Source organism: Medicago truncatula, chromosome 8, assembly GCF_003473485.1.
Source record: "Medicago truncatula cultivar Jemalong A17 chromosome 8, MtrunA17r5.0-ANR, whole genome shotgun sequence".
NCBI lineage: Eukaryota > Viridiplantae > Streptophyta > Magnoliopsida > Fabales > Fabaceae > Medicago > Medicago truncatula.
The window spans coordinates 39,762,805-39,782,524 of NC_053049.1; the positions used below are offsets into that span (position 1 = coordinate 39,762,805).

The window sequence follows — 19,720 nt, forward strand, 5'->3', positions numbered from 1 at the left end:
AATCCAGACCAGGGATATTTTAGTAAATTTTGCAGGACGCAGGAGGAGGCAACCTGATGATGGGAAAAGTAATAGTCTATTAAATTTGTAACATACGGTTTTATCAATGAATACCCATGAGGCAAATTCATATTATTTTTCCTTCTGTTTCTCTTCGTCACAAATCTAATACAGTTATGCACAATACATCGCCGTCATTTTTTTAAATAAATATTGTTTCGTTCAACTTTCTTCATAGATATTTACTAGTAACTGTTAATATTGATATCTTAAAAAAAAAAAAAAACTATTAATATTGATTTGAGTGGAAACTTGGCAATTTGTTTGTGACCTAATCGAAATAAAAACGAGAAACGAAAAATCATTGCATGAACCAATTGGTTTGTGATGATGGGTTAAAGTTAACATGACAAAGAAAAATTCTCATGCATTTTCCAAAGACCGAATACGAAATCTATCGTTTTATGCATTCTCTTGCGGGCAAAGCAAAGCAAACTCAACCAATAATCATATCTTACCAAATAGAATAGCCGAATAACAGTGCAGTGTCGGTTAGGGTCGTTTATCACGACTCATGTGACACGACATTGAAACATATGATTACATTAAGTTATATTATTTCTTTAAATTATTATCGATGTGGATGTGTGTCATGTCCGATGTCCGTGTCTGAGTATGTGCTTCATTGTCTTAAGTTTTGGACTAGAACATCATCCTCAACCTAGATTTTTTTCTATCACAAAAATGCTAATGCTCCATTTCACAAGCTATGGATAATAATAACAGTAAGGATATGCTATATTATTTCTTTGTGAATACATTATGATGTAATTTCATAAGGTTTAAAAACCTAGGGTACAAGTACAATGATCTTTGACATGTCCTCTGTTTTTTCTTCTTGATAGAAAAATGTAATTTTATAAGATTACATTTGAATCGATACATTTTATTTTTTAGGTAACAAGATAAGATTAGATTTGAATTCATAAATTTTATTGTTTTCAAAATTGGATTTTGCAGAGCTTCTACTTGAAGCTACATCAGCTGAGGGATTCTTCTTCTTTGGATTTCCTTTTGGTGTCTCGAGGCAGCAGAGAAAACTTGGATCCTTTGAAAAGTTTAATTTTGTGGTATGAATGCTTTTTTATTATTACTCTTTTACAATCATTCTGATTTGGTTTCTTTGTTGTTGGAGTGTTTTTGAAGCTAAGTTCAGGGAGTATGAAAGATAAAAATGATTTTTTTTTTGAATATTTTAATAAAAAGGCTTACCCAAAATAATGGGTTAAGAGAGCATAAGCTTAATAAAGGGACAAAGTGACATCAAAAGATTAAAATCTAGATTTGGAAATAAGAACTAAGAATTGATTCCAACCTTCTCTTACATGGCAATATAAAGTTTCAATAATTCACTTTTATGCATTCAAGTAAGTGTTAATTTTGCTTAACACCTTGTGGTGATGCTAATTTGCAGGTCAAATGGCAAAATTAGTTGAACCTCCTTACAAAGTTAAGCCAAAGGGAAAGCATTATTATTCAATATCAAAAATATTGTTTGAGGTTGATATGAAGTATGTTCCAATCAAGGCTATTGGCAGAGGAGCAAATGGTTTGGTGTGTTCATCTATCAATAAGGATACTAATGAGAAAGTTGCAATTAAGAAGATTAGCAACATCTTTGATAATTGTGTTGATTCAATGAAAACTTTAAGGGAGATGATGCTGCTTAGAAATATTCGACATGAAAATGTGATCGTTTTGAAAGATTTATGATGCCGGTACATAGAACAAGTTTTAAGGATGTCTACTTGGTTTATGAACTCATGGATACAGATCTTCATCAGATTATAAAGTCCGCTCAGTCACTTTCTAATGATATTTGCAGATATTTTTTGTTTCGGGTACTAATTAGTCTTGTTATGATATTTCAAATATTTGCTTACTTTACATATCCTTGTGATTGTTACTAATCATAAACTCTTATTTTAGCTACTCCTAGGTCTCAAATATCTCCACTCTGCAAATGTTCTTCACCGAGACCTGAAGCCTGGTAATCTGCTCGTCAGTCGCAATTGTGATTTGTAGATATGTGACTTTGGCCTTGCCCGAACCAATGGATCTGATGGCGATTTTATGACAGAGTATGTTGTCACACGCTGGTATCGTGCTCCCGAGCTTCTATTAAGTTGTTACAATTACGGAACCTCCATCGATGTATGGTCCGTAGGATATGCATTTTGACTGAGATTCTTGGTAGAAAACCAATCTTCCCTGGAACCGATCGTCTAAACCAACTGAAACTAATTGTAAGTGTTCTCGGGAGCCCGTATGAATCTGAACTTGACTTTATTAATGATCTAAGAGCCAAGAGGTTTATCGAATCATTTCCTTATACAAGGGGGATACACTTCTCTCAGCTATTCCCACAAGCTGATCCATTAGCCATAGATTTGTTACAAAAAATGCTTGTGTTCGATCCAACTAGAAGAATTACTGTCTTAGAAGCACTTCAACATCATACATATATGGTTGGTCTATATGATCCAGGGTGTAATCCTCCTGCTGAAGTCCCTGTTAATCTTGACATTGATGAAATATGGGGTGAAGAGATGATAAGAGAAATGATGTTGAATGAGATGCTGCATTACCATCCTGAAGCTGCTTATGCCAATGCTTAGATGGTTCTGCGCCACATTTTTCGTCGTTAGGAGTAGCTCTATTTTTCAATTGAGAAACTGCAATCAGAAGTACTTATAGCTACCAGATTTGATTTGTTACTTGCATCAAATTGCATTATTTAATGGGTACATTTTTTTTTTATGGGACATTCCCATATTGATAATGGCATGTTGTAACTTGTATATAGCATTATAGCCATGCAACTGTTTTGTTCTTTGGCTAAGTTTGAAATATTCAATGCTTATAAACTGTTTCCTTAAATTTGATTACACTAGTTAGTTTCATTTTGCTCCACTTCCAGAATGGTGAACATTACATCCATGTTTGTGGGTGATTGGGTATTAAACTTTCAATTCCTTAGAATTGTTACACTTCTTTGTGGGTGATTGGGTAATTTGGAATTCTGTTATTTGATACTCTCTCAAATCTTGTTGCCTATTTCATTTTCCTTTGAGATAAATTTAAGGCTCTTTTTTGGAATTGATTTTTGGTGAGATGTGAGGTAAATTATGTCCTTTTCTCAATTGCGCAACAATCCTATTAGTGTGTATGGTCACAACTCACAAACACAAATGATTTGAATTTAGGCACACACAATTAATAAAAAATCTAAAAAGAAAAATTCTAATATCAATAATAAAAATTGATTTTGCTTTTGTACTTTTTATCAATTGCGTGTATACTCAAATCCAAATTATTTATACTTGTGATTAGGGGAGTTCAAAACCAAACCAACCCAATAGAAAATCCGCAAACCGAACCAACCTAAACTGAAAACTGCAAAAACCCGCATTTGACTCAGATGTATTCTGATCATATTTTTACTCAACCGCATGATTTGGTTTGATTTGCGATTTTTATTTTAGTAACCGAACCAAACCGCAACATAAAGAAAAACACTAATTAAACTTAGGATACAAACCAAGTACTCATAGAAATTCAATGAGAAATTTTATAGAATGACATGTTTTTTCTTTTTTTTTTAACTAAGACATATTGCTCCTCTTTTTAAGTTTTTTCTACACTTTTGATTTTAAAATTGTATTTATATGCTTTAATTTAATTATACTTGCACTTTTGCATATATGTTTATGTTAGATATATCATGAATATAAATTCAATGTGAACTTTTAGAGAACAATAAAATCTTAGACTTTTACATTTTTTTATCAAAGAGAATTGTTTTTTGGCCCATGTTTTTAATTTGGTCTATGTTGATGGAGGATGAAAATAAAATTGTAATATTTGATCAAGTTTAAAATATTGTTAAAAATAAGTTGTTTTTAACTTTTAACATTGAAAAAAAAAGTATTATCTCGCAAAAAACCGCAACAACCGAACAGATTCAAACCACATTGGTTTGGTTTGGTTGGGTTTTCATTTTAAAAGTCAATCGAACCAAATCAAACTGCATGATTTTTTATTGTGATTCGGATGACTTTTACGGATGACTTTTAGTCTCAAAATCAAACCAAATCCCACAGCGAACAACCACAACCTTACTTGTGACCATATAAGTCTTGCTTCACAATGATTGCATTTCTAACCAATAGTTCTCAAATGGGGAAATGTATTTCATGTCGTCATTAAGACTGCGGGAGTAATCTCCTAGATTAGAAGGTTAAAATCTCAATTTTATTAATGACTCAGTTTACTTGCTTGTGTGAACTCAGGTACAACTGGGTGGGATTCTCTTAACAGTAGGAATTATGGTTCTTGCAAATGGGTGGGATTTTACAATTATGTGTGCTGTTTTAATCCGTTAATATATCCTTTATAAATAAACTTTGTGTTGTCTTTTAAAATAATATCTATATTTTAATGAAGTTCAAACATGAAATTAAATTTGATTTTAATAATAATAATTAAATATCACCTTTTTTTGTGGTAGCGAAAGCATGTAAGGTTGGCATGAATCTGAACTTTGAAGCTTGTCACCCAAATCCAAACATGCTACATGCATCCATCTTTTCGTTGTAGACGATTTGGGCTTTGACTGTCTTATATGCTGTTCCTTTGCATACTCCTTAGGTTAGCTTTTTGTTTATGCTTTTGGTACAAATGCCTCCTAATTATCAATTTCCCTAATTCAATCATGTTTCTAATTTAACTTTAGACAGTTCTACACAATGGTACATTTGATTCATAAATCAAATAACTATTTATGGACTTTGGTATTTTAAAAAATATATATTTTTTCTTTGTTTTTTTTAATAGGCTAAATTAGTGATACGACACCGATAGGACCGTCTTGAAAACAGGTAACTTGACCCTAACCGCGACCTGTCGGTAGAACCAAAGTTATCAAACAAAGTGCGACCCTAACCGCGACCTGCCGGTAGAACCAACACTATAAAAATTCTTATCCAAGAACAAAGGAAAAGTTCTCACAAAAGAGAAAACTCAAATATATTAAGAGCAATGGTAAGAACACTCTCTTTTGAGCACTCTCTCTAGCACTCACTTTTTTATTGGATGAAATCAATGTATGTCCCACCACTTTATGTGAGTTCCATTTTCAAAGTGTAAGTCCCACATTGTTTTCACCCAATAAAAAAGTGAGTGCTAGAGAGAGTGCTCAAAAGAGAGTGCCGTTAGCATTCCTCAATATATTAATCTTCAAATTGTGTTTTGAGAAGTACATGAGCTTCTTATTTATAGCCTAGACTTGGAATACTAAAGATAAATTCCAACTACCATGCATTTACCAAATACATTGATAATTGCATGTTTATTACCTAGAAAATAGGCACTAACATGATTAAAATTCTCACTAGCCATTATAATAACTTAGAGCACTACTTTGAAACATTTGTAGAGGCTAGGAGAATACAAAAGACCATCTAAACATTCACCCAAAAATAAAAACGAAAATTGCTTATTAAAATGGAGAAAATTGGACTTTTAATGCTTCTTGTCATGTGAATTTTTTATAGGTTTCCTTCCACATGCTTAGTGAAATCTTGATCTCATCAATTAGCCTACTTAAATTGACACCAGAGAGAATCGAACCTGAGACCTTGAGGAGGAGCAAACACCCAGATCCCAAGCCAATACCACTAGGCCAACACAAATGGATTTTTCTTTGTTAATTAGCATCATACTATTTTTTTTTATATTTTATCATAAAAAATATTAAATATTCACTATTATGAGTAATAAAATTCATAAAAAGTTAAATTTAAATGATTTAATTATTATAATTCTAAATGATATGAAATTTTATATTATATTTTTTTTTTTGAGAAAAAGACCCATTTAAAGATAATGACAGATCCATAAATTTTGAAAAGTTGTGTGAGAGGCCATTTTGACATTTTATATTCTAAAAATATTGAATGATTTTTTTCATTTGGTCAAAATAAGGGAGGCCAAGAAAGAAAGGTTGTGTGAGAGGTGTGAGCCATTTTGACCATTTGGTCAAAATTTACACATGATAAAAATAGAATTGCTTTTCTCCCATCTGTTTTTGTTCATTTTTATTGAGAAATTCATTGCATGAGTTAACTCACGCTGAGAATACATCTGGGTGAGTTAATTCACGCTCGACTATTTTGATGAGAATGAGCAAAAACATATGAGAGAAGAACAGTAAGATGATAAAAAAACTTTAACTATATTATACTACTAAAAAAACAAATTCTAAATAGTTTGTGTAGTCATAAGTCCACACAAGCTAACACATAGATCAGTCCCTATTTAACGAAACCAAATGCATTGTTATATGTCAAATCGTGTGTGTACGATAGAAATTGTTCTCAATTCGTATCTACATTAATAAAATATGTTTAGAGATAGTTATAGAAAGTATAATACCAAAAACAAAACAAAAAATATAGAATGTTAGGTGTTCTAAACAGAGGCAAAATAGATTCTAAAGGGTTTAAAGGTTTTTTAACCGGTCAGAAAACTACATTGACTAAAAAATAAATCTGTAAGTAATAGATCCAAATGGAGAATAATTTTTTTTTTTGACAACAAAGATGCTACTAATATATTTCATTACTGATCAAAGAAGTAAAGCGATACGCTATGATCATGGTTAAAATCACAAAGACTAGTTATGCATTTAGATTATTAATTAGTCAAAGGAAATATATATATGAAACTGAAGCAGCCATATAACTTAGTCTAGTTAGTATAAAATTGTTATCACTCATTCTACCACGTGAAAAGTATTGCTAATTTCTTATAGCTTGGTGAATTCCGCAAGAAGTAGAAGGAGTCAAAAGTCTTTTAACAAGTGGTGTAAAATTTGGCTGGCGCTGGTGGCAATAACTTAAGCAAGAAGGTTTATATTTATAAAATATATACGTATTTTGTTTGTAACATGGACGAACGTGTGTTGTTAACATTGAAGCTTCGTAGAACCTACATAAAGATGAAAACGAGAAGACCCAAGTGACGCAAGTTGGTTAGAAAAAGGTTATTTGCATAGGTGGCTTGTACTTTTTCGTCACATATGTAATATTAAAAGTCTGCAAACAAATATCATTGAGTTGGTAGAGTATGAGAGATATAGATTCTTTTAAGCAACAAGCTAGGTTCATGGTTTAAATGTGAATATATATATTAAATTATGGTATACAATTACAAATGTATATATTCATTTAAGGAGATAAACATAAATTTCAAATAATAAAAAAAGTAAAGGGAGTATTGTTAGTTAACCTAATTAAAGAAAACAGAAACAGCAACAAATAGGTAGGCTGTAAATGACCACCGCACTGGATTTTGGTCGGGAAACTTTTTCCTTTCTTTTATCAGCAACACATACACAACTGGAACCATGTGCTTATTGCATTATAAAATTCATTCACAGTATATTAATATGTAATATTGATCTATATTGCCGGTCAAATGTCGGCTTAGGCATTGATATTTGTTTGATAGTGGATGGATCTCATTCATGAAAGGTGAGAATATGTTGTCTTTAGAATGGTTTATTAATTGATTTACTATACTAAATATTTTTGTAATTTAAATATTTATTATATTTGAAGTGTACTTTTTTTTTTTAAAAAGGCCAAAGCATTAATGTTATATATATTTTTTTTGGTACTTGCATTAATGTTATATTAAAACAACACAGTTAGAACATAAAGAGGACTGAGATTGAAAAAATGCAAAAATTTAAAGATTACATAATAGGCATTAAAACAATAACAATATCTAGTTTTGTAGTGAGAGAAACTTCAATTTTTCTCTAAGTTCTCTTTCTTTTTTACTAATCAAATATGAGTGATTTTAGATTTTTTTTTTTTATCAAAAACCACCCCTCTGCGTATTTTTCCCTCTTTCATTCATTCTAAATAAACGATTTATGATAATGTATGAAGTGTGAGGAAGAAGTACTTACATTGATGAAATATGAGATATCGTTGAACAATATATAAATGTGAGAAGATCAATATTTAAGAAATAATCAAGTATTGTGAGTCTTAGATGTATATACATTTTAAAATTTAGACAAAAATGTGACGTCGGAACTCACTTGTATGATTGCTCTTAGTCAAATGTGTTCATTCTATTGTAGACTCCCTCAAAAGTGTCTACAATTGTAAATAGTCATACTTGAAAAATTAGATAAATTATTTTATTAAATGAGTGCATCATTAAAAAAATAAGTTAATAAATATTATCTTCATATTTTAAATTTATAAAAAAAATGAGACAAATATATAAGGTAAAAAAAACCGTTTATAATACGACGGCTATTTTTCTTTTTTTGAAGGATAATTGGATGGCTATAGTGGCTTCAAAATATCTATGTAATACATCTCAAAAGAAAGGTGGGTTAATAGGTCTCTACATCTGTAACATAGGTCATTTTTTGTTTTTTTTTTGTAAAATTATTTTTTTGATTTACTTCCTTGTAAAAAAATTGTTTTGATTTATCTTTTTAATAGGTTAAACAAAAACCAATTTTACAAGAAATTTTCGTTTTTGTTTGACCAATTAGGGAGTTAAAGCAAAACAATTCTTTTTTAAGGGGGTAAATTAAAAAAATAATTTTACAAGGAGAAAATCAGAAATAACCTATATTACATGGATGGGAGGTAAAGACTTATTAACCCAAAAAAGGTAGATGCACAAAATAAAGAGTCCCATAATATAAGAATTCTTTTAGTATTTTATATATAAACTTCAATTTCTCATACATGGCAAAACAATAATCACAAAGTTGGAATTGAGGTATAGTATGTTGAATTTATTGTGAGAGACAGATAGGTCAAAAACTTTTGCCGATCTCTCATCAATCACCATTTATTTTGACAAAAAAAAAATCACAATTGGTGATTAGCCATATAACAAATTAAAATAACATAAAAAATACGGAAAATATTTAGGTGACATAATTTTTAATGATATTGATATATTTTAGAAAGGAGAGAATGATAGATGAATTAGTAAAATAAATTATTTAAATAAAAGATAATGATTAGTTAACAGAGATAGAAACAATATCAACAAAACAAATGTCACCAAAGTGATGCTTATGTACTACTAATAAAGAAGAAGAAAAATCTCAGACGTCTAGTACGTACGAGTAACAACAAATAAGAAAAAGGAGAAATGATTCTTTCTAATAAAAAACTGCAACTACCCTTCTTTACCTAAGATTCCAAGAGCATATTCTATCGATAAATAAAAATTACAAATGAAAAACTAAAAAGTGGTCCAACCTAAAGATAGCAGCAAATCAACATCATAGTGCGTTGCCATTTGGTAAGATTGCCAAATGATAATCAAGCTATGAAAAGCATCACAATGAACCTACTCAGATTTGGTACTTAAATATTTGAAGCTTAATTACACTTTTGATCCTTGCATTTTGACCAATTTACGAAAATGATTCTACCTCTTTTAAATCGAATAAAATCGTCCATAAACTATATATATTTTTTTCAGTTTTAGTCCTATCTCCCTATTTCCAACTCCAGAAACGCACATAAATGACAGTTTTAGTCCAACCACCTTTGCTCAACCATGAAATAAACAAGGAATAAATCATGTGGGTACAAGGAATCTACTTTGTTCATCACACAAACCAAGAAAAACCCTAATTTCTATGACATGTTTCGGGTATGTAACATGTCTCAGAAATTAGGTTAGTGTGCTGAATAAAGTAGATTCCTTGTACCCACATATTTTATTCCTTGTTTATTTCATGGTTGAACATAGGTGGTTGGACTAAAACTGTCATTTATGTGCGTTTCTGGAGTTGGAAATAGGGAGATAAGACTAAAACAGCAAAAAAAAAAAAAAAATATAGTTTAAGGACGATTTTGTTCGATTTAAAAAATGTAGGACCATTTTTGTGAGTTAGTCAAAATGGAAGGACCAAAAGTGTAATTAAACCATAGTTCAATATACAAATCACTTTTTCTTCTTCCCGAAATAGGTCCAAATCACTTAATTATAACTTTTAATAATAATATTTAATAAATAGTATATCTAAAATATTTATCATTTTTTAAAGAAATTTATCATTTTAACCTTTTTATTTTTTCCTTGATCTAATTTACTAATATATTTTCGGTCAATTTTTTTGCTAATTATATCTAAGCAAAGTAAGTTTTAATTATTACTTTGAACCACTCTTGTTTAAATTTCTTATTACTTGAACCACTCTATGGTGTTAAAGTAAAGGCTTTATATAGTATATCATTTATTTACGGTGCGTTTGAATTGAGGGTTTAGGAGGGGAGAATTTAGTTTTCATTTTTAAATTACAGATATTATAAAATGTTTTTTTTTAAAAAACTATGAAATATTTTTTAAAAAGTTAACATATTAAATATAATAACGATCATATAATACTTCAATCACACTTGATTTATTTTAAAAAAATATATTACTTAATTAAAAAAAGAAAAATAAATTCTTCTCTCTTTCCTTCCTAAACCTTCAATTCAAAAACACCCTTAACATTTGAATACATAATTGCTTTGTTTTTAGAGGTAACGCGTGCACGTGAATAGTAGGAATGGCCATTGTCATGCTGTCTAATGCTTTCCATGTCCCTTCCTTTCTGGCTCACGGGTTCAGGTTGTCACAATATTAAAACAATATATCATTGTCTATAGAAACACTTCTTTTTTAACATTCTTTATATAATTCTCTTAAGGGAAAAACTAACGAGGGTCTAAAAGCATTTTTTAAATAAAAAAGAAATTTTACCTTGAAATGATGCATTTAGCAAATAAAAAATTTACAAAGTAATATTTTAGCATAAAACTTATAAATTTTATTTATTTTTGAATTTTTAACAAATGCTCTTGTCACTTATTTGATTCAAGAGCTTATTTTTTTATTTTTTTTTCTTCCTATCTATGTTCCTATCACATTATCAAATCATTACATTTATTATATCACCCTCTCTTATTTCCTTCTCTCTAAAAATATATGTATACACTCGATAGGTACCCATCAGCATTAAAATTCCAATTCCAACCACACTCATTTCTATAATAAATTCAAAGGAAATGCTAACCGATGTCATAGGGGCACTGATTAAGGATATAAAAAATGAAATTATATAGTAGTCAGTTTCATTTTATGATAATAATTTTCTTTTATGATATCTTTAACCAATGCTCCGGAGACACCGGTCAGCAGGATCCTAAATTCAATTACTATAAAATATGAAAATGTTAATAACAAGCATTGGATGCAGATCCCTTAGCCCCACCCTCACCGTCTTTTTCTATATGTATTATGTATTTTTTGTTTTAATTATGCAGTACACCATTAGTAATGACCAAACCAACCACCCATTGTCCAATTTTTTATGTTATTTTAATTCAATAATTCCTATGGGCACAATGATTTTTCTCTATAAATTCAACTACTGAATCCCATCAAAACCTCTTTCCTTCTCTTCTTATCATCTCTTCTAAAAATTGGTCAAAACTCATCCCTCCTCTTCCATTTGCATATTCTTCTTTATCATCTTTTCTTCCCTAAATTAGAGTCTATCCTTCCGCCCATAGTCTTTGACACCCTTTTCAAAATTCTAGAACAAGAATTTTATTCTTCATATATATATATATATATATCCAATTAACCATCTCAATCTCATATTCACATATACCTCATAAACCATCCATAACATCCTTAAAAACCCTCTAAGCCCTTTCAAACTTTGATTTGTAATTGTTTCTCTTATAAGTCTTAACCTGCACAAATCAATTTTAATTTCTTATGTTCATATAGTTATGAATGATTGAAAAAAACACAAATGACTCCAGTTATCTGTGAGATCTCTATGATAAACTCTACTCTCAGACGCAGGACACATTTAGTTCAATCTTTCTCTGTTGTTTTCCTCTACTGGTTCTATATTTTCTCATGAATTATTAATTAATCTATATTCTTTCTTTTCAATACAAATTTAGTTTCATTAATTCTATCAACATAATCAATTAAACTACATAGTTAGAAAAATAGTACTATTACCACGATCACATCAAAGTTTTTTAGTTTTTAACAAACACATCGGAACTGCAATTGATATGGCTTCTTCTGGTGGAACTTATTCATCTGGCACAAGCTCTCTTCAAAACTCTGGATCAGAGGGAGATCATAATCACGTGCAGGTGAACATAACAGATCAAAAGAAGAGGAAGAGAATGCAATCCAACAGAGAATCAGCACGAAGATCAAGGATGAAGAAACAACAACATATGGAAGATCTAAGCAACCAAATTGAACAGCTGAAAAAAGAGAATATTCAAATAAGCACAAACGTTGGAGTAACTACTCAGATGTATCTGAACGTGGAATCTGAAAATGCTATTCTTAGGGTTCAAATGGCTGAACTTAGCCACAGGTTGCAATCACTTAATGATATTATTCATTACATTGAATCAAGTAACTCACTCTTTCAGGAGACAGATCAATTGTTCAATGATTGTGGATTCTCGGACACATGGAACACTTTTCCTGTTAATCAACAACCAATCATGGCTTCTTCGGATCATATGTTAATGTATTGATTGGTGAATAATTTTGATGACAAATTATGTATCAACGGCTTTTGGTTGCTTCTGTGTGCTAGCTAGTTGATTGTAACATGTAACAACCCCTGCTTGTCTTGTCTCTAGTATTTTTATATTTTTGTTTAGTTGTAATGTCAAATTGTCAATTGCTTTCATTTTATATTAGATTATTATTATATTATAAGTTTTATATGAGATGTATTAAGGTCTGTGTCTATGTAACTTTTTAGAAGGGTTTTTTATTTTGATGATTTATGCAATTGGAATTATTACCAATCTTGCAATTTTTTCCTTATAAGATTGTGTAGGTTTTAAGGATTAATAGCTCTTTGTTATATAATATAAATTATTTTTACACACAACATCTATTTCTACCGTGTTTGGAATCGAGTGGGGATGAAACTAGACACACGTTTGTTTTAAGCTACATTTTATAGCTTTTTGTTTACCACAACGGCAAGAGGCTATACGTGCAGCTGCGTTAGGAAGAAGTGGAGCCAAACACTCGCTTCATCTAAGAGCATCTCCAACGAAAGTCGTTAGAGAGTTCCTAAGTTTAAAAAGCGTGTTCTAACGAATTCTACGATTGGAGGAGATTGTCGCGGCGATGATTAGCTAGGACGATTATTTGCAGAAGTAACCCGTCCTTAACAATAATATGTTAAGTAAGTTGTGGAACTCGTCATAGATTAGTAAGCATTGCACCAACTACTTTAAAGTGATGTGACATTGTAGAACTCACTTTTAACTACTATCCTTAAAAAAGAAAAGGATTGCATTGCACCATTGGCTCTAACAATTTACAATTTCTTGTGACAATAGAATTTTATCAACGATAGATCTAATGTCGTTATTAAATTTGAGATTGTAAAAGCAATTAAATTGATGATAAAAATATATATAAAATTGCAGGATGTGCCATAAATAGGTGAAAAATGTTTTGAATTTTATTTGGTTTGAAAAAAAATTTGATTTGATTTTACAAAACTTTAAACCATTTTTTTTTTTTAATAAACCTTAGACTTATAGTTAAAGAAACTGTGGGTACTGGTAGTTTGCTTTTGTAATATTTCTCAAGATGCATAACACGACATATAGGTTTACTTTTGGTTTTATGCAATGTCACAGTGGATCCCACTAATGGTTGAAATACAATCACTATGTACGATATTTTTATCACTTTAATTATTTCTGTTTCTATTTGGTACTGGTTTTTGTTTCAAATGGGTATCTGTTTGTATCACTTTTGGTTATATATCACACTATGTACAGGCTCAATAATATTATTGGGGACCCAATTTCAGAGACTTTGTACTGCATTAGTAATGTTATTGTACTGGCTATATCAATTTGGTACTATTGCTATATGTTACTGCTCATAAACCCTGAAAATGATGTTCAATTTAGCCAGTAATTTTTATTTACAGCTTCTTCTGTTTATACTTGGTATTGATTTTTTCAAATTGGTGGTGATTAATATTTGGTACTTATTTTCCAACTTGGTACTGATTTACTGTTATTTTTTCCATTCCATCACCAAAATTGCATTGTAGAATATGGATGCTATCATGAATCATAAACTACAGGGAGTCCATGGATAATGCTAAAAGTAACATAACCCACCCATGGTTTATATTGACATTTGATGCTGGTTTTGAAACAGGTTTTTGCTACTGGTTCAGGTTAATACTAGTGTTGCACCAGATTTGGCTATTAGTACCTGTCATGTCACATGGTTTGGTGAATGAAACTAGTTTGTGTCGTGGATCAACATGTGAATAATGATCCGTCGATTGTTATATTTCTAAATTTTCAAGCATTTGCGAACATTGATTGATGAGTATTGAGTAATATACATGCCTAATATTTGTTCATATATAGACATTGTCACCATGTGGTTGTGATGTTTGCCACATTAACAAAACAATTAACACCTATCATAACCAGCTAATACACAAGCTTGAAGCATATCTATAAATATATTTAAAGGGGGAAACTAATTAATTAAATATGTGGCGGTTACTTCGATCTTTTCAGAAAGAAAAAAAAACCATTATTACAAATATAAATATAATATAATGATAGAATATGAACCTTCCTAAACAAATAAAGGCAAGTTATGCATGACAGGATGAGAATATAATACTCGCATTATTGGTTACGCATGCCTTCGTTGTTGAACATAATAAGGAGAAAACGATGTAGCCAAATAAAAATAAAAAAAAGGAAAAAAGGACAAAATATTCAAAGTTAGAGTTAATTAGTTAGCTAATTTAATATCATTTGAAATATGTTTTGTACTGGGCCAAGAATGCCCATAAATTCCAACAACTACATTAATGCTTAGGATCCTTGCTAGCCGTAACTCCAGCAACTAGGAGTAGGAAAAAAAAAAACAAAAAAATCGAACTAAACTACTGAACTGAACCGAATCAAACAAATAAAAAAAATTGAACTATTAGTAACAATTTTAAAATTAAACTGAAACAGTTTGAAACAGTTCGATAACTAAAATTCGATTTCGTTTGTTTTTTTTTTATATTTTTTTTTCAATGGTACTAATAATAACAGTTCAGTTCAGTTTGCAACAGTTCGGTTCAGTTCGAAATGCAAACAATTCAATCCAGTTCAATTATTTTAAATTTATCAAACAATTCAGTTCGGTTCAGTTTTCATCCCGAACCGAACCATGCCCACCCCTACCTACAACATCAACGATCTCTAACAATTGTCGGTTTCCTCCATTGAAACTATCTATTCGTAATGACTTTGTTGATGCTCCCCAGACCCCAATGACTATTGCCACAACCATATAAATACATGATTTCACTATAAAGTAAGGTACACAATCTTTGGATAAAAGGAAGGATCAAGTGGAAATAATAGAGTTTTGAGAGAGAAGACTTTAAGGAGTTTAAGTTTTTTCATAATGCAAAATCCCCTTAATTTCAAGAACTCAAAGCAAAATCCCTCTATAACTCAACAATTTTATTGCAATAGAGTTTTGGAGAATTTACATGAATTAATAATATAAAATCCCACCAATCTCAATAACTCAATTTATGTTATCATATATCAATATAACATTTGCTTTGTTGATTAAAAATATTTTTTTGAAAATTTTCTTATGACAAGAGGACATAGTATTATAAAAATGATAGTTTAAATGAAGGGGTAAAATTGAAATCCTCAAAATATGTATCACTTTATATATTGTTTTTGATAAATTTTATTCCAATATAACAAGCATACAAGCAGTGGCGTTGCCAGGACCCTGGACCAGGGGGTTCAAGCGACGAATCTAAATGTATTTTTTTTTGTGGTGGTCGGAGTTTGAACCCCGAATTTTGCATATATTATGCATTGTCTCTACCAACTGATTTAAAATTGTAATCCTTCTAAAAAAAAAATTGTAATCAAAATTAAAAACATATTATACAATTTTTCATTATGTGGTTTATCGATTTTTTTTGTTGGTCCAAAATGCGGTTTATCAACCTATTATATTCATGTTATCAAACACATCTCTCAGTCATGAGATAATAATCGCTCCTCCATTGCCTCCATATATTTTTTTGGTGGTGTAATACATCCCATTGCCTCCATTTGATTACGCAACATAGTCTTCGCAATATTCATAATATAAAAACGATCATGGCTAACTTCAAAAGTTGTTATATTAACATTTAAATTTTGTAAATTTCTTACACTACCCGTAAATTCTAATATTTACCATTTGACATTAGAAAAGTAATATCATCAATCACCAATAATATAGATAAGTAATATCATCAATACTTTAGAAAAGAAAAAGTTTTTTAACAAGGTAATAAAAATGAGATTGGTATAAGATTTTTTTTATGAAATATGAGTTATAAATAACACTTGCGCGCATCAACCAATATGATTCGTATGGGCTTAGTGGTATATCTTGTTAAATTCGATAGCAGGAGATTCATTCTTGGTATTTTAGTAAATAATTATTATAATATAATAATAAGAAGAAGGTAAATATAATCAACAAGAAAAGCTGAATTGCATCGGTAATAACTAATGATGGGCTCCGGCAAGTCAGCACATAAATAAATCCAATAGAAAAAAGATGTGTGTTTAAATCTACGAACAAATTTCAAAGTCAGATGCATAGGAGGTGCAAAATAGAAATCTGAGGGGATTCAACATAAAAATATAATAGCATAGTAGTGCAAAATTATAAATGTGAGGAGGTGCATGTGCATCCCCTGAGGTGAACGTGGCTCCGCCACTGCATACAAGATGTTTTGAATTATCTTACTTTTCCCTAAAAAATGTTTTGAATTAGTCTAACTGAGGTAAAATAAAAAAAGGATCATTTTGGCTTAAAAAAGAAAGATGAAGCAGGAATAATGTAAAAACATTGTAGAAGGAAAAAAACAAAAAAAACTTGAACTAGTTAATAATGTTTTGAGCTCACCTGAACAAAAATAAAACGCGCAACAATACGCTTTTAGTCTATGCTCTGCTAAACGTCCAGTTGAAAAGAATCTATTAACTCAACAAATAAACATTTTGACATTAAAATCAAGGTAGATTTCCTTCAATCCCTTGAGACCATTCAAATTGTTACTCTCTATTTCCAAGAAAATGTTCGATGTGGGACTTGTTTATTTAAAGAGTAGTGATATTTGAACAATTCTTTTGAACAATTCTTTTGGTACAACTTTTGGGACAATCTTGTTATGTTCTCTTCTTATTGGTCAAAAACAATAGAGAGAAAATAAAAAGATATCGTGAGTATGAGAGAGAAGGTTGTACAAAAGTTGTACAAAAATGGTTGTACAAATATCATTTCTCTTATTTAAAAACATACACCAAGAGTATCTGTGGTTTATACGGAAGGTGATGGCAGGGGCGGACCCACCATAAGGTATGGTGTGGCAATTGCCACACCAGATTATTTCCCCTTTTTTCATATATATTGACTTATATATAAGTTGTCTACATATCATAGGTCGAACCTGCAAGGCTGCAACATCATGGTAAAATGTTCTCACCCAAATCATTTTGCTGTAGTGTTTAAGGTGTCAATGTTTTACTTTGTTAATATATATAGTTTCTTTGAAAGTTTTGCCACACCAATATCAAATGTCTGGGTTCGCCCCTAAATGATAGTTAAAAGGGATCGATGAAAGCATGTTACAATGTTGATGATGGTTGCTGCCGATCATGGAACTGTTGATTGGGAGTGAGACTAATCATGATCTCTTGTAGGTAATTAAGCATGTTGCAAAGGAGATAAATTTGGTGAGCAATGAGTGGAGCAATCCCAAAATTAAATGATATTTCAAACAATGGCTCTCCTCGTTATGTTCCATGGATGTTAGTCAAAAATTAAATATTAAAATATAAAATATTCATTGTATAAATTATTAGATTTATTATACGATGAAATATTTTATATTTTAATATTAACCTTATAGAATATAGAATGATATAAAATCATCTATTGCTTTCTTTATCACCAGCAAAGAAGAACTTGGGAACAATCAACAATACCATTTTTCCTATTTTCAAGATTTCTTTCGATGCTAGACTTCGTTAAGTTTAAAAGCTTACACTAAATTAGAAATGAAACAAACTTGGACTTGTATAATTGTTTTGGGTTCGTAGATTTTCTAAAGAAAAATTCAATGGTATGAACAAAATAAAAAATATAGGAACATGTTTTTTAATCATTTTTGTTCAATCCATCGAACATTTTCTTAGGAGAATCTTTTAACCTATAATATTTAAACATACAGACTGAAATGCAAAAATTAACCGCTTTATAATCTGGAGAAGCTTTTTACCTTTACGGTAAAATACATTCAATACCACAAATACTTCTGGAGTATTACTGCTCGTTTATATATACAATCCTTCTTTTTATATTTATATTTTCTTTCGATGTGGGACTTATAGAAGTAGTCTCTGCACATAGATGAAAGCAGTACAGGTTATGTTACTATGTTGACGGTGGCTGATGATTGTGGAACTGTTGTTTGGTGTGAAAACACTCATGACCCGGGAATTAAGTCATGTGAAACTCCATTTTATTATATTTTCTCTCCCTCATTTAATCAAACTGACACTTATTTAAGTATATTTTTTACACCGTGTCACCAAAATTGTTATTTGAGTTTGATATCATACCAAAATAATTACAATTTACTCATCTATTGTCCAACTCCATACTACCAGCACAATTTTCTTTTGAAATCGTAGGTTTACGACAAAAAAAATGATTTATTTATATGCATTGACGTTTTTCTTTTTTGTTGTTAACCATACAGTTTCAAAGCTCCATCAGGTGGCAGTGGCTCCCTGACATTGTGGGGGCTATACAGTGCGTGGAGCCTATCAGATTTTAACTCATCAGCAGGCTCCTATGGTTGTTACAGCGGAAGAGCTAGTTTGGCATAAGCAGTTTCGCTTGAAGGTTTCGATTCTCGCGTGGCGATTGCTCTAAGACAGGTTGCCCACAAAATTAAATCTTTTCAGGCGGCTTATTATTCAGCAAGCGGATGTTACGTGCATGGCGGCTTGTGGGTTTGACGAATCGGCAACTCATTTGTTTCTTCATTGTGCATGTTTTGGCTCTATATGGCAGCATATAAGGAATTGGTTGGGCATTTCCGGAGTAGATCCGTTTATATTACATGATCACTTCTATCAGTTTACTAACTCCATTGGAATGTCTCGAAAAAGATGTTCGTTTATGCAGCTACTGTGGCTCCTGGGAGTGTGGTTAGTTTGGACTGAACGTAACAATAGGGTTTTTCAGAATGCTCAAACTACCTGATAGATCTATTAGAAAAAGTTAAATATCACTCTCTATGGTGGCTTAAAGCTCATAATGCCACTTTTGTTTATGGCAATCAAAACTGGTGGTCGAATCCGTTACTGTGTTTGGGTATCGACTGACCTCTCTGTTGTAATTATTTCTTGACTGTTTTGTTTCTTTTTGGGATGGTCTCTTTTGTACATCTTGTGCTTAAGAGGGTCTATTGCCAGTGTTA

General features: G+C 30.8%; 1 protein-coding gene and 1 pseudogene across 1 annotated transcript; both read left to right on the top strand.

The window, feature by feature from the left end:
* Positions 1 to 878: 878 nt before the first annotated feature.
* On the top strand, positions 879 to 2,904 carry LOC11415859 (mitogen-activated protein kinase 7-like; annotated as a pseudogene).
* An 8,635-nt stretch (positions 2,905 to 11,539) lies between these two features.
* On the top strand, positions 11,540 to 12,959 carry LOC11417992 (bZIP transcription factor 44). The gene has a single exon (XM_003629692.4). It carries the CDS (start codon positions 12,198 to 12,200, stop codon positions 12,678 to 12,680), a length of 483 nt encoding a protein of 160 aa, XP_003629740.2. The 5' UTR covers positions 11,540 to 12,197; the 3' UTR covers positions 12,681 to 12,959.
* The last annotated feature ends 6,761 nt before the right edge of the window (positions 12,960 to 19,720 follow it).